General features: G+C 45.3%; 1 protein-coding gene across 1 annotated transcript in view; it reads left to right on the top strand.

Annotated features, from left to right (window-relative positions):
- Positions 1-12067, top strand: part of NWD1 (NACHT and WD repeat domain containing 1) — a 52386-nt gene extending 40319 nt beyond the window's left edge. The window contains exons 10-15 of the mRNA XM_065931894.1: positions 1012-1102; positions 4269-4423; positions 6358-6634; positions 8276-8826; positions 10066-10171; positions 11766-12067. Coding sequence (XP_065787966.1) covers positions 1012-1102; positions 4269-4423; positions 6358-6634; positions 8276-8826; positions 10066-10171; positions 11766-12067 — 1482 coding nt within the window. The remainder of the gene's footprint in view (positions 1-1011; positions 1103-4268; positions 4424-6357; positions 6635-8275; positions 8827-10065; positions 10172-11765) is intronic.
- Positions 12068-13931: the final 1864 nt, after the last annotated feature.

Here is a 13931-nt window from a genome sequence, read left to right as displayed (position 1 = left end):
GGATGGAACCTGTGTCTCCTGCGGCTCCTTCATTGTAGGCGGATTCTTTACCGCTGAGCCACGGGGAAGCCCTCTATGTACACGCATGGCTGATTCACTTAGCCGCACTGTGTGTTCATAGAAACTAATACAACGCTGATTGAGAGGTTGGGATCGACATATATACACTATTATATATAAGATAGATAACCAACGAGAACCTTCAAAAGACTCTCATTCACAGTGAAATATCTATGGAAAAGAATTACTCATCCTACTGTCCCCATTTCCCTCAAAATTAAAGCACAAATTGTAAAAAGAAAAAGAAGAAAGAAAAATTGATCTTTGTGGCTGAGTAGGCACTCCCATCTTGGAGGAGAGCTGGCTACTGTGTCAGGCAGACGCACACTGCCCCTTAGGGAGGGAGAAGGCCCAAACTAACACACAGAGAGAATTTTATGTTTAATTTTTTCTTGTCCTGCCTTTAAATAAAAATTGTATTTCATCAACAACCATTGCAGAAATTAACTTCCTCCTGCCCCTGCTTCAGGCAAAAACAACCAAAAATAAACCCAAACCTTCCTCTAAGAGCTGAACAAAATTTCATCTCTGCAACTCGGGGATGGGGAGCACCGGACTGCCCTATTCCAGCTGCAATCTATCTTTCGATCTTACTTATGATCTCTGAGCTCTTTGGGGGGCAGAAAACTAGAGTGCTGTGATAGTCGCAGGGTCCCTGAGTTGGTTACAACAATAACATCAACAGTAATAATAACACTCCCACTTTGGGAGGGTTGATTAGAGACAGAAGGCTCCATCCCATGCAAGTCTTACCCCACGATAGCCCCGTGAGCCACTCCTAGGGTCATCGCCCACTTACCAGATGAGGAAACTGAGGCAGCCTGGGGCTGAAGGAATTTCCTTAGGATCACAGAGCTGGTGAGTGGCAGAGCCTTGAGTCACACACAAGCCCTTGACCCTAAACCCTTAACCTGGTGGAAATGCTTGATGGGCATCCTTGATTCTGCACAGGTTTCCTCCGAAGGAGACAGCCTGCTGGAAAAGCTTCCGGAAGCTGTGGGGTTCCTGGTGGTCTCTGAAGATGAGTCTCTTCTCGCTGCAGGTAGCCTTTAGCTCTCATTTGGAGTCATGAGGCGGCAACTCCGGATTTCGTTGGAAGTGGAGAGGAGCCCGGGGAAACGGGGAAGCGGGTTGGCAAATTCTTTCTGCACAGGGCCTCATAGCTGTCATAATTATCCAACACTGTCTTGGTAGTGCAAAACCCACCATGGATGATATTTCAAGTGAGTATGGCTGTGTGCCAATAAAATTTGCATGGATGCAGAGAGACTGCCCTGGAGGCCCAGTGGTTGAGACTCCACACTTCTAATATAGAGGGCAGGGGCTCAATCCCTCATCAGGGAATTAAGATCCCATATGCTATGCAGCGTGGCCAAAGAGTTAGAAAAAACACTTTCACGAATGCTGGAATTTGAATTTTATACCATTGTCATGTGCTATGAAATAGTAATCTTCTTTTAGTTTTTTCAAGGATGGAAAAAACTTAAAAACTACTAGCTCACATATAAAAATAGATGACCAGCCAATCTTTGCCCATGGACTGTAGTTTGTCAACCCCTGTTCTGGATAAATCTCTGAAACTTTCTGGAATTCTGTTCCCTTATCTCTGAAGTGAGAGTGATTATTCCTGCCTGAGAGTTACAGGGATAGAGAGGCATGGGGTGAGAGGATAGAGTACACTCAGCCCACACAACCCCTGATTTTAGGAGCTTCCAGGCTAGCAGGAAATATAAGTGATTAGGTAGCCACAAGAAAGACTGGTTGGTGCCATGTTCAGGTAAGAATCAGGGGTTAATAGGAACATATGACTTAGACTGAAGCAATCAGGGAAGGCTTTCTGGTAGAGGTGACAAACAGGTGCTCCATATCCTGATTTTATTTTTAAAGAAAAAAATTTTAAAGTAGTTTTAGGTTCACAGCCAAACTGAGCAAAAGGCACAGAGAGGTCCAGGTACCTGCTTGCTCCCACTCACACATAGCCTCCCCCATTTTCAACATCACCCACCGGAGCGGCGCGTTTGTTGCAACTGATGAAGTGACACTGACATCCTCATGCAAAGTCCACGGCTCACATTATGCTTCACTCTTGGTGTTGTATATTCTGTGGGTTTGGACAAATGGGTAATGATGTGTATCCATCATTGTAGCATCATACAGATCACTTTCACTGTCCTTGAAAGTGAAAGTGTATTCGCTCAGTCTGTCTGACTCTTTGCAACCCAGGAACTGTAGCCCGCCAGGCTCCTCTGTTCATGGAATGCCCCAGCAAGAATACTGAAGTGGGTAGCCCTTCCCTTCTCCAGGGGATCTTACCAACCTGGATCAAACCCGGGTCTCCCACATTGCAGGCAGATTCTTTACCGTCTGAGCCACCTTAGATCACTCTAATTTTTTTTTAAATGTTCATTTCTAGTTTTTCATTTGGCTGTATCACGTCTTAGTTGCGGCATGTGGGATCTTCCTTCCATCATGTGAGGTCTTTTATTACCGTCATGGACTCTCTAGCTGTGGCGCATGGGCTTAGTTGCTCTGCGTCATGTGGGATCTTAGTTTCCCGACAAGGGATTGAACCCTCGTCCCCTGCATTGCAACGTGGAGTCCCAACCACTGGACAATCAGGGAAGTCCCAGTCCAATTTTTAAAGATTAATCAATTCATTTATTTGGCTGCCCTGGGTCTTAGTTGTGACAGGCGGCACCTTTGATCATTGTCGCATGTGGGATCGTTAGTTGCAGCCTGTGAACTGTTAGTTGCATCGTGTGGGATCTAGTTCTCTGACCAGGGACAGAACCCAGGCCCCTGCTTAGGGAGCATGGAGTCTTAGCCACTGGACCACCAGGGAAATCCTTCAGTCTGATTTTTACAAAGCCATTTCCAGGGGCCACGACACTTTAGACCAATGCTGTCCAGTAATGAAAACTACAAATGTGAACCACATTTGTATTGTGTATGTTCTCGTGATCCCATTTAAAAAGGTAAAGAGAAATAAGTGGCATTTCTGTTATTAACATGTCTTATTTAATGCAATAGACTCCCAAACCCAACATGAAATCAGCATGACTTTAACGGGGGTCTACCCCTCCAGATTGTCACAGAGCCTCAGTTTGCGTTCCCAAGTCACCCAGCTATCCCACTGGCTATTTATTTTACATACGATAGCATATATGTGTCCCTGCTCTCCTCTCCTCTCTCCCATCGCCCCCATCCCGCAACCTCATGTCTGTAAATCTCTTCTCTATGTCTGCATCTCCACTGCTGCACTGCAAATAGGTTCATCAGTACTGAAAGGCAGATTCTTAACCACTGGACCACTAGGGAGGTCCCTGTTGCTGTTTTGCTAAACCTGCCCCTTCCTTCCTCTCCTTCACCTCCTCTTCCTTCTGCTCCAGCCACACTGGCTTCCATGCTTCTCTCAAACACAGCAGGCCTCTCCTTCCTTCTGGGTGTCTCATGCTATTCCCCTACTTCCAGTGCCCGCCACCTCTTCATCTCTCTAAAAGCAATGCGAATGTCCTACAACAAATTACCACTCAAGCATTGGTGGTTAAAACAACAGAATATCTTCATTCATGGTCCTAGTGTCAGGAAGTCCAAAATCAAGGCATTGGTAGGACTGTCACCCTCCAAATTCTTCTGAGAAGTATCCTTTTTTTCTTTTAAGCTGTTGTTTCTTCTTCACTTGTTTTTTGCCTCTTCCAGCTTCTGCCAGGATTCCTTGGCTTATGGCCACATCTCTCCAGTCTCTGCCTCCATCTTCACATTCCCTTCTCTGGTTTGTGTGTCTCTGAGTCCTGTTTTTCTCATGGCATCCAGCCCCTGACTTCATTGCCCTTAACACATTTTCTTTTCCTTCCTTCCTCCTGCCCTTCCACCCCTCCTTCCATCTTCAAAACGTATTTACCATGTGCCCAGCTTTTTTCTGGGAGACCACGAGCAACCCAAACAGGCAGAACCAGCTCTCTGAAAACTCATAGCCTTGTGATAATAAATAACTTCACAGTTTTCTATGAGGTTATTGATCATTGTTGTGCTCACCCTTCCCCAACTGTAGGCTCTATGAGGATGAGGCCTAGTCTATCTTTTTCACTACTGTAAGCTTTCCACCTGCATATAGTAGTTGCTCAAAAAAAAATCTTAATTGATTGAATTCAATTACTCTTAAACTCCTCAAGGAGTGAAAGGTATAATCTTGGTCTCTGCTGTTCTAGGTTTTGGAAGGTCCGTGAGGATATTTTTGGAAGATGCACAGGGGTTTCATCGATTCATGGCCACTGACCTTGAACATGAAGATGTGGTAGAGACAGCCATTTTTGGTCCTGAAAACAATCTGATTGTCACTGGGTCCCGGGATGCACTCATTCAGGTGAGGGGGAGATGCGTGGCCCATCATCCTCACCTCCACCTCTGGAAGAGAAAGTATGATTCTTTTTCTAAACAAAAATATTTATTTATTTGGCTGTTCCAGGTGTTAGTTGCAGTATGTGGAATCTTGTAGTTGTGACATGCAAATTCTTAGTTGTGGCACATCGGATCTCCAGGTCCCTGAATTGAGAGCAAGGAGTCTTAGACACCAGATTACGAGGGAAGTCCCAAAGTATGGTTCTTTAGGGGTCATTTGGCTTCAAAATACAGAAACCCACAAAAACTAGTGCAAGAACAACAGGGCAGGCCATTGGACAGACTTGGGGAGGTGGTCTTCTGGGACTCAGAGACAGACCTAGGGGGAATTATTAAAACATTCAACAAAAGAGAGAACATTCCTGCTAAACCTAAAATACTGGGAAGGTTTTGACTTTCAGAGGAGCAGGGCTGGGGAGATGGGGAAAAAATTCCTATTAAGCTCAAAGTTCTCCAAGCGGGGGAGAGGAGCATGTGATACAGTAGCAGTAACATTCTGGTCTTAGGACCTCTTTGGATTTTTAAAGGTTATTGAGAACCTTCAAGGGGCTTTCATGTATGTGGACTATATCAACATGATTCATATATTTTTAACAAATGATCTATTTTGAAATAGTTTTAGGTTTTACAGAAGAGTTGTGATGAGAGCCCAGATAGTACTTATATATATATGTGTGTGTGTGTGTGTTAGGAACTCAGTCATCCAACTCTGTGCGACCCCATGGACTATGGCCCATCAGGCTCCTCTGTCCATGGGATTCTCCAGGCAAGAATACTGTAGTGGATTGCCATGCCCTTCTCCAGGAGATCTTCCTGACCCAGGGATTGAACCCGGATCTCCCACATTTCAGGCAGATTCTTTACCACCTGAGCCACCAGGGAAGCCCCATAAATATATATATATATATATATATATATGTATATGTATATATATATATATATATGACTTTCTGAGGAGCAGGATTGGACATATTTATATATACGTACATATATATGTACATATATGTTTATGTATGTACATATACAAATGATCACACACACACATATATATATGAGTACTCTCTGGGTCTCTTCGCAACTCTTCCTTAAAACATAAAACTATACGTATCAACTCTTCATACAGCTATCTTCAGGGTTAACATCTTATATCACATTGATCTCATTATCAAAACCAAGATATTAACATTGGGACAGTATCATTTGGGACAAAACTCATCTACAGACCTTGATCCTATTTCACCAGTTTTTCCACAAATGTCATTTTTCAGATCCTGTATTGCATTAAGTATCTATTGATACTTGCCATGTTAAAATTTTAAATGCCAAAATCTAAAAATACTTCTCCATTAAGTCCTCAACATGACATATGAATATAATAACATGCTTTTGTGAAAACAATTGTTATTTTCTGAAACACACACAAAAAATCATGAAAAGTGTTATCATTTCATATTTTGGCAAATCTCTTTCTTGTCTGGCTTCATAGAAGACAATCAGATTCTCATATTTGATGCTACATTCTTCCATCTGTTGTGATAACATATTCCATAGTCTCTCGAAGACTCTACTGCTCATTTACGAGAGGAAGAATGTGTAAAAAGACAAATGACCTCTTAAATTACTGCAAAAATAATTGTGTTTCTGTAGAACTCCCTGAAACTCCCCTTTTGCAGAACCACCTGGAGGGCAACTTCCAGGGGTTCCCCAGAACACACTTTAAGAACTGCCACTGTAGCTGATTGATGAGATGGAGGGAAGTTTGAGGGGGTGAGGAAATGTGAGGGCCCTTGAACTCCAGCCTGAAAGTTTATCTTAGGCAGACAAGTGAACTTCAGAATATTCCTAAACTACAGCAGCATAAGGAAGAAGTCAGCCCTGCCCCTCCTCTTCCATCCGCAGGTGTGGAGTCTGTCAGCGCAGGGGACTCTGCTGGATGTCTTGGATAGTGTCGGGGCCCCGGTGAGCCTGCTGGCCCGGGCTGGGGCCTTGGTGGCGTCTGCTTCCCGTCAGTCGTCATCTTTTAAAGTCTGGGACCTCACCTGCACTCAGAAGCCGAGGGCCTCTAACCCGTTCCTGGACCGCACTGGCCTCACGGCAGTGTCACACAATGGCAGCTATGTGTACTTCCCTAAAACTGGGGACAAAAACAAAGTCAGCATTTGGGACTTGGCAGAAGGTTTGTAAGATTTAAGCACAGCCATTTGTGTGGGTAAGAACTGAAGCTCCTGTCTTGGTCTCTTTGGGTTGTCATAATAAAACACCATAGACAGGAAGAGGAGAAGCTTAAAGAACAGACACTCATTTCTCATGGATCTGGAGGCTAGAAAGCCTGAGATCAAGGCACTGGCAGATCAATGTCTGTCGAGAGCCCACTGATCGGTTTGCAGATGGCCACCTTCTCACTGTGCCCTCCGATGGCAGAGAGCAGAGAAAGAAGCAAGCTCTAGAGTCTCTTCTTAAAAGGGCACTAATTCCATTAATGGGGACCCCACCCTCATGATCTAATCACCTTCCAAAGGTCCCACCTCCTAACACCATCACATTAGGGGGTTAGGACTTCAACACATATTTGGGGGTAGGACCCAAACATTCAGTGTGTGACACCCCACTCCAGTTGGGTTAAAAGTGGCTGATAGAAGACAGGACTTGATTTTATAAATTTCTAGCTTGTAGTCATCGATTATTCGATTGTCAATTCCTGTTTTAGTTGAGGCTTCCCTGGAGGCAGGGTTCCTGATGGGGACATTTGCACAAGTGGTATATAGACGGGAACTCCCAGGAGGAGAGAGTAAGGAAGTAGGCTGGGTGGAGCAGCACTGAACATGGGGCTGATCTCAGCCTGACTCCACAAGGAGCCCGGGGACATGAATTGCACTTCACAGCTGTCCCATCTTGAAGCAAAGGGACCTGCCTTTTTACTCCCGTAGCAGGCAGTCACGGTCCATCCTAGGTGGTGGGCTCAGCCCCCAGGCATTTCTAAATGAGGTGCTTCCTTCACTCAACAGCCATGAGGTCTTGGATCTGGGCATGGCAGCAGTAATACCTGCTCAATCCCCACTAGGTGGGTGGAGGCATAGAAATTCCTGTTGTTCAGTCACCAAGTCACAGCCACTGAATCGGTGATGCCATCCAAGCTTCTCATCCTCTGTCGTCCTTTTCTCCTCCTGCCTTCAGTCTTCCACCTGGCTAATCATAAAATGAGAAAAGAGATTCACTCTCTAGTTCGTGTCTGGATAGGACGGACAATGGTTTAGTGCTAGTCTTGGGGCCAGACTCTGGGAGTTAACAGTGAGCAAGACAGATGAAGTTGCAGATTTTGAGGTGCTTGCCTGCCCGTCATGGGGGAGAGCAGGATGTGAAGAAACAGAGTAAGGTGGTGGGCAAGGAGATAGGAGTCAGTAAACCACAGCCCAGGGGCCAAATCCAGACATACATTTGTTTCCACATTGTTTGTGGCCGCCTTAGGGCTGTGTCAGCAGAGTTAAGTGTTGACAGCAGAAAGCATACAGGGCAAAAATATTTACTCTCCTACCCTTTTACAGAGGGTGGCAAAAGGAAACATTGGGATGAGAGGTTCTAAAGACCAGAGAGAGGCATGTATATTGGTTCTGAGAAATCTTCAGAGGGTCTGAGGCAGGGCAGTGAGATGTTGTGATTTTCATATTTTAAAGCTTGGATGATTGGTGGGCAGGAGTGAAAGCAGGGAGACTGGCAATAGCCAAATTGAAGGGTAACAAAAGCATTTTTTAAAATCCTTAAAAGATGGGAACCAGTGTCCCTGTGATCCATTCGTGATGCGGTCTTCTCTCTATGACAGGTGAGGAGCAAGATGCACTGGACACCTCCAACGAGGTCAGGTGTCTGGAAGTCGCTGAGCAGGCCAATCTCCTTTTCACTGGCCTCGTTTCAGGGGTTGTCCTGGTGTTCCCCCTGAATTCCAGACAAGACGTGATGTGTATCCCTCCTCCAGAAGCCCGGAAAGCTGTCAACTGCATGGCTCTTAGTAAGGACGAGGGCCACCTGGCCATTGCCTATGACAGCACCGTCCTGGTGCTGGACATCAGCCCAGGGGACCCCTGTCCAGTCATCGATGGGCCAGTATACACCTTCTATACCCAACTGCCTGACACCATAGCCAGTGTGGCCGTTCTGGCTGACTATCGCGTCATCTACGGCATGATCAACGGCGACCTCTTCCTTTACGAGTGTGTGAATTCCAAGGTGTTCCCTCTGGAGGCCCACGGGAGCCGAGTCACCTGTGTGGAGGTCAGCCACAAAGAGCAGGTGGCGGTCAGCGGGTCCGAGGAAGCCCTGCTGTGTCTCTGGGACCTGCAGGTGTGCAAGTGGAAATTCGAGATGAGCTACATGGTGGGTAGCCTGCCACAGGATGTGCACGTCCTGGCATTAGAAAACGGATGCTGGGCATCATGTATTAAGGGTACACTATATGCGGCCAACGGGGGTCGTGACTAGTATGAGTCAAGTGAGAGAGGTCCTCACCTCCAGAGGAGAGTCTTAGGGGATGCCAAAAAACTTGACCATCCAGAGAAATAATGGTTTAGTTCAATGTTTAAAAAAATCAAAGTAAACGCGAAAAATACACACAAAATAAAATATCAACATTTACTTATTTTCAAATATTTTATGTATGTATTTATGTTTGGCTGTGCTGGGTCTTCACTGCTGCACGGGCTTTTCTCTGGTTGCAGCGAGTATGGGCTACTCTCTAGCTGAGGTGCCCAGGCTTCTCATTGTGGTGGCTTCTCTAGTTGCAATGAATGGCGCGACTCTACTTTTAGATGCCCAGGCTTCTCATTTCTGTGGTTTCTCTTGTTGCAGAGCACAGGCTCTAAGCACACGGGCTTCAGTAGTTGCAGCATGCAGGATCAGTAGTTGTGGCGCACAGGTTTAGGGGCTCCATGGCATGTGGAATCTTCCCGGACCAGGGGTTGAACCTGGGTCCTCTGCATTGGCAGGTGAATTCCCACCCACTGTGTCACCAAGGAAGTCCAGGATCATGTGTTTTCCAGTGAGTTCCCTTCTTCTGTTCTAGGATTCCTAATTTCATTTAGCATATAGCTTTTAACTAAATACAATCAGAGCTAACACTTGTATAACCAAGATCATTTAAGAAATTAAATCCTATAATTCCTGTTCTCCAATGCAAAATGTCACTAATCCCCTCAAACCAATCTCTTTGAAGATGTATTTTGGGCCAAGGAATATCGATGCTGTGCATCTCTCCAGGTTTTAACTTGTTCCGTCTCCCAAGAAGGAGCTTCCCAGGTGGTGCTAGTGTTAAAGTACCTGCCTGCCAATTCAGGAGACATAAGAGATGCAGGTTCAGTCACTGGTTCAGGAAGATCCCCTGGAGGAGGGCATGGCAACCCACTCTGGTACTCTTGCCTAGAGAATCTCATGGACAGAGGAGCCTGGTGGGCTACAGTCCATAGGGTCCCAAAGAGACAGAGATGACTGAAGCAACTTTGCACACATGCATCACCCAAGAGGTGTTTACAAGTCTGACTTCTTATACAAGTGCCTTGGGGCTGGACTCCTAGGTGTCTTTCAGTTCTGAAATCAAGATCACATTGTCTTTTTCTACAGAATTCTTACTGTATAGGAGTCCAATGTGCTTGCTTCTCCAAGGATGACAAGTATGTCTATGCAGGCTTGAAAGATCGCTCCATAATTGTCTGGAGTGTGCTGGATGGTGAGTCATTTTGCTTTGAGGGTAGGACTGAGCTTAGATCTGGAGACAAAAGACCCTGTTCTGGATCCTTGCCTTTAGAGGACTCTGCTCTGACCTCTTCTCATTGGGTCCATCTGCTTGGGGGGTAGGTATCTGCAGCCTCAGGGAACAGGCCCAACTGGAGCTATACCTCTTCTTCCAGAACCTATACTCTGGGAACCTGGAACTCCAGAACACCCTCCCCACCTGCCCCAGGAGCCCTCTTTAGGGCCTCTGTGGACCTCTTTCCCAGGTCTATCCTTCTGAAAGTGGGTTGTGCCTTGAGTGTGCACACCCCCAGGCTGGGAGGGTGATTGTGGAATGGTATGCATGGAGTTTGGATTTGTGAGCTGGGTGGGGATTCACATGTATGTATCTGAGGCCCCCTAGGGATGTAGGAAGGAGCTGGATGTGGGAAGAGAAGGGGGACGTCACAGACAGCTGGGGTCTCCCACACCGTTATATTCAGACATGGAACTGAAGAGCCTGAGAGTCCTCAACCCAAACCTGACCTTCCAGGTGTTCTGAAGGTATATCAACCAATGTAGAAGGATGGAATATATTTAATTTAATATAATAGTTTATTAACTGAATTTACAGTGTTTACATATTGTATCTTACAGACGGACGTTGACCTTCATTCATTCTCTTTTCTCAGGCCCTGTAAATGTTTGGGGAACCTTGTTTAAGATCAACCACTTTGAAAACTCCACATTTCTCATTCTGTTTAACATCACACTAAGGACATATTAACAGAAGTTAACATTTCTTGTGTACTGGATACTGTCACCAAGTCATTTCATTATCTCAGTTCACACCTGCCTTTTATAAAATTTGAGGCTCTGAGAGATGGAGTGGGCTGTGGTTTGAAGCTGGTCTACCTGTTCCCCATGGGTACCTTTGTCACATTCTCCCATGGAGAAAGAAACCCTTATGACACTGGCAGGGAGGGGTAGGATTTATCACTATCCCCATTTGACAAATGAAGAAGCTTAAGTTCAGAGTGATCAAGGAATTTTCTCAAGGTCATAAAGCAAGTAAGTGGCTGAATGAATAGCAGATAGAGTTGAATATATTGTAGTCAAATACATTATAATTGAAAACTGTGGTTGAATCTGTATAATTGAATAGTTATACTCTAATACATTGCAATTGAATACCTTGAATTCTAAAACAGTATAATAAAGATGCCTGGCACAATGTCACAGATGGCTCAGAAGCTAAGATCTGAGGACTGTGGCCTTAAAAGTCCATCCTGCACATGTTCACAACCTCTCTTCCCACTTCTTCTCCAATAATAATATTGACTGAATTCACTCTGGGATGAAACTGATACTTAGCACTTGACATGCATAACATATCCAAATCTTCAGAATTCCCCTAAGCAGGTAGGCTCAGTTATCATTCTCATATTGTGGATGAAGCAAGAGGGACTAAGAATTTTGCTGTCATGCCTAAGCCAGTAAGGGGGATCGAAGAAATTTGACCCCATGCAGCTAACTCTCAAATGTGTGAGATTGGATCTCTGTGGCTGCATTTTTACCATGTGTACCCATCTCTCCACTTCCCCCGACAGGCACACTGTTGGCTGTCCAGTTTGTCCACGCCGTGGTGAACAGGATCATCCCAACCTCCAACGGCTTCATCGCCCCCTCCAGACATGGCTATCTCATCCGCGAGCGTTTCCAGTGCCCTTCATCAAGAATCTCACAACAGGACCCTCTCAAGAACTTCAAGAAAGCAGTGTGGATGGTCAAATCCAGGCAGAGAGAAGAGTTGGCAGCTGCTGCAGGAGCCCTCCAGGACTTGAGATCAAAGAGTGCCCAGGGAAATGAATCCAAATCAAACAAACGCTCACAAGTCTGCCTGCTGGTGTAAACCCCGCCCTATGGCGCCAAATTAGTTAGTCCCATTCAGTCTAACTGAAGCAAAAAGAACGTATGTGTTGAGATATATCTGGACTCGAAGCCTCCAGTTACGTGACTCAGATCTTGTTTCCTACCATCTTTCCATTGTTTTCTCTCCTCAGCTCTATTCTCAGGTCCGCCCGCAGATTAGCATCATGACAGTCAAGTTCAGCAGAAAAGTAGGTCTCTTTCCAACAGCTTGAACCAAAGCACCCTGGTTCTAAATCTGTTAGCCCCAATTAGTTCACACACCCATCCCAGAACACAAAGCTATCTTTGAGGAAAATGCAGCACTCTGCTTGGCGGTCCTGACCCCACGTCCATCCAGACTGAGGTTGGAGTCAACACCACCCGACTCTGAGGACTGAGAAGGGGAGAGGCTACTCCCCAGGGTAACTGGGGTGCTAGTCAAGATGGGGACAGATGGATATGAGACCAACCAAACCACAAACGTGGACCATAGGGCCTTATAGTTTATAAAGCACCAGGTGCTATGGTCTGATCCTTATCACAGTCCATACTTCAGAGAGGGCAGGAGTTTCTGCTTCCATTTTACAGATAAGGAAACAGCCTTGCCGAGTTAGCTGTGATTTGCTCAAGATCATGAGCCTGAGGTGCGAGAGAACTCTGAGAAATTAGAATCCAGAGCCTTCCTGTCGCAACTGTTGTTGGGACCACCTCACTCTAATTTTAGACCCAGAAGCACAACCATCAGTTCCATGGGTGGCACATTCAAATGCCCACAGGGACCAACAAGTAATCAAGATGGTTGCTGTGTGCTGGGGTGACCAGCAGATTATGATGGTGACAATGCAAACATGGAGGGCATTGCTCTGTCTTGGCATGAGACACGGGAACCTTGAGTCTACCCCAGAATGACCCTGGGGAGAGCAGCCCACTGGTGCCAGAGCTTCCTGCTGTCACAAGTAAAGTCACAAACCTGGATTTTTATGAGAAATGTCCTCATTTTAACCAAGTTGGCAATTGGTTCAAATTTGCACTTATAGGTACACCTGGCTCAGATCTCTAGTTCATCGTGACCCAACCTGGCGTCAAAACAGTAAATTTGTTATCATTCTTCCATCTATACTCCTTGGCTCTCAAACTCTGAGGCTAGAGATGCTTTTTATCTTAAAAACTGGAGGCTCTTGGAAGCAAATGGATAAAGCTGCCAACATCTTCCTACCATGCTTTTGGATGATCTCTGCCTTGTGCAAGTTCAAAAGTTTGACTGTTTTCTGCTCCACTTAAATGGCTTTTTCTTTTTTTGCCTGCAGCCTTCTAAAAGCCCCTACTTGCTTCTGGGGCTTTTGCTGTAAGGATAGCAGAGTCCAAACCTTCAAGGTGCTATTCCATCCTATCCTCCTCCCCCACCTCCAGTTGAATTCCAAACAGCAAAAAAAAACAGCCTTAGAAATAGAGACTTTTGAGCTGGATGTGACCTGACCAATGGGCTCATTCAGCCATTTTTAAAACTAGTGTTCCAAGGAGGGCTTTGACAGTTCTGCAAATGTTACTTAGCATCAAATTCCATTTAAAAATGTTTCATAGCTGCAATTTAAAAATACACATTGGGCAGCAGTTTTTAAGGTGTTGGAAATAACTAACATAGGATTTTCCTGCCATCTCCATTTAACTTAGAGGGGAGGGGAGCCCTTGAAAAAAAAAAAAAAGCTACTCTTTGCACCATGTCTCTGTGAATCAGGGGTTTATCCAATGCATAAATAAGATTTAGCTACAACTTCTCGTTTAAAATATGAGTGTCCATCTCAACAGCCTCAGTGAGAATCAATTGCTTCATATGTAAACACTACTTTGACCATAGGAAAGAATTT

This window comes from Muntiacus reevesi, chromosome 1, assembly GCF_963930625.1.
Source record: "Muntiacus reevesi chromosome 1, mMunRee1.1, whole genome shotgun sequence".
In the NCBI taxonomy this organism is placed as follows: Eukaryota; Metazoa; Chordata; class Mammalia; order Artiodactyla; family Cervidae; genus Muntiacus; species Muntiacus reevesi.
This window is presented reverse-complemented; position numbering and strand designations above follow the sequence as displayed.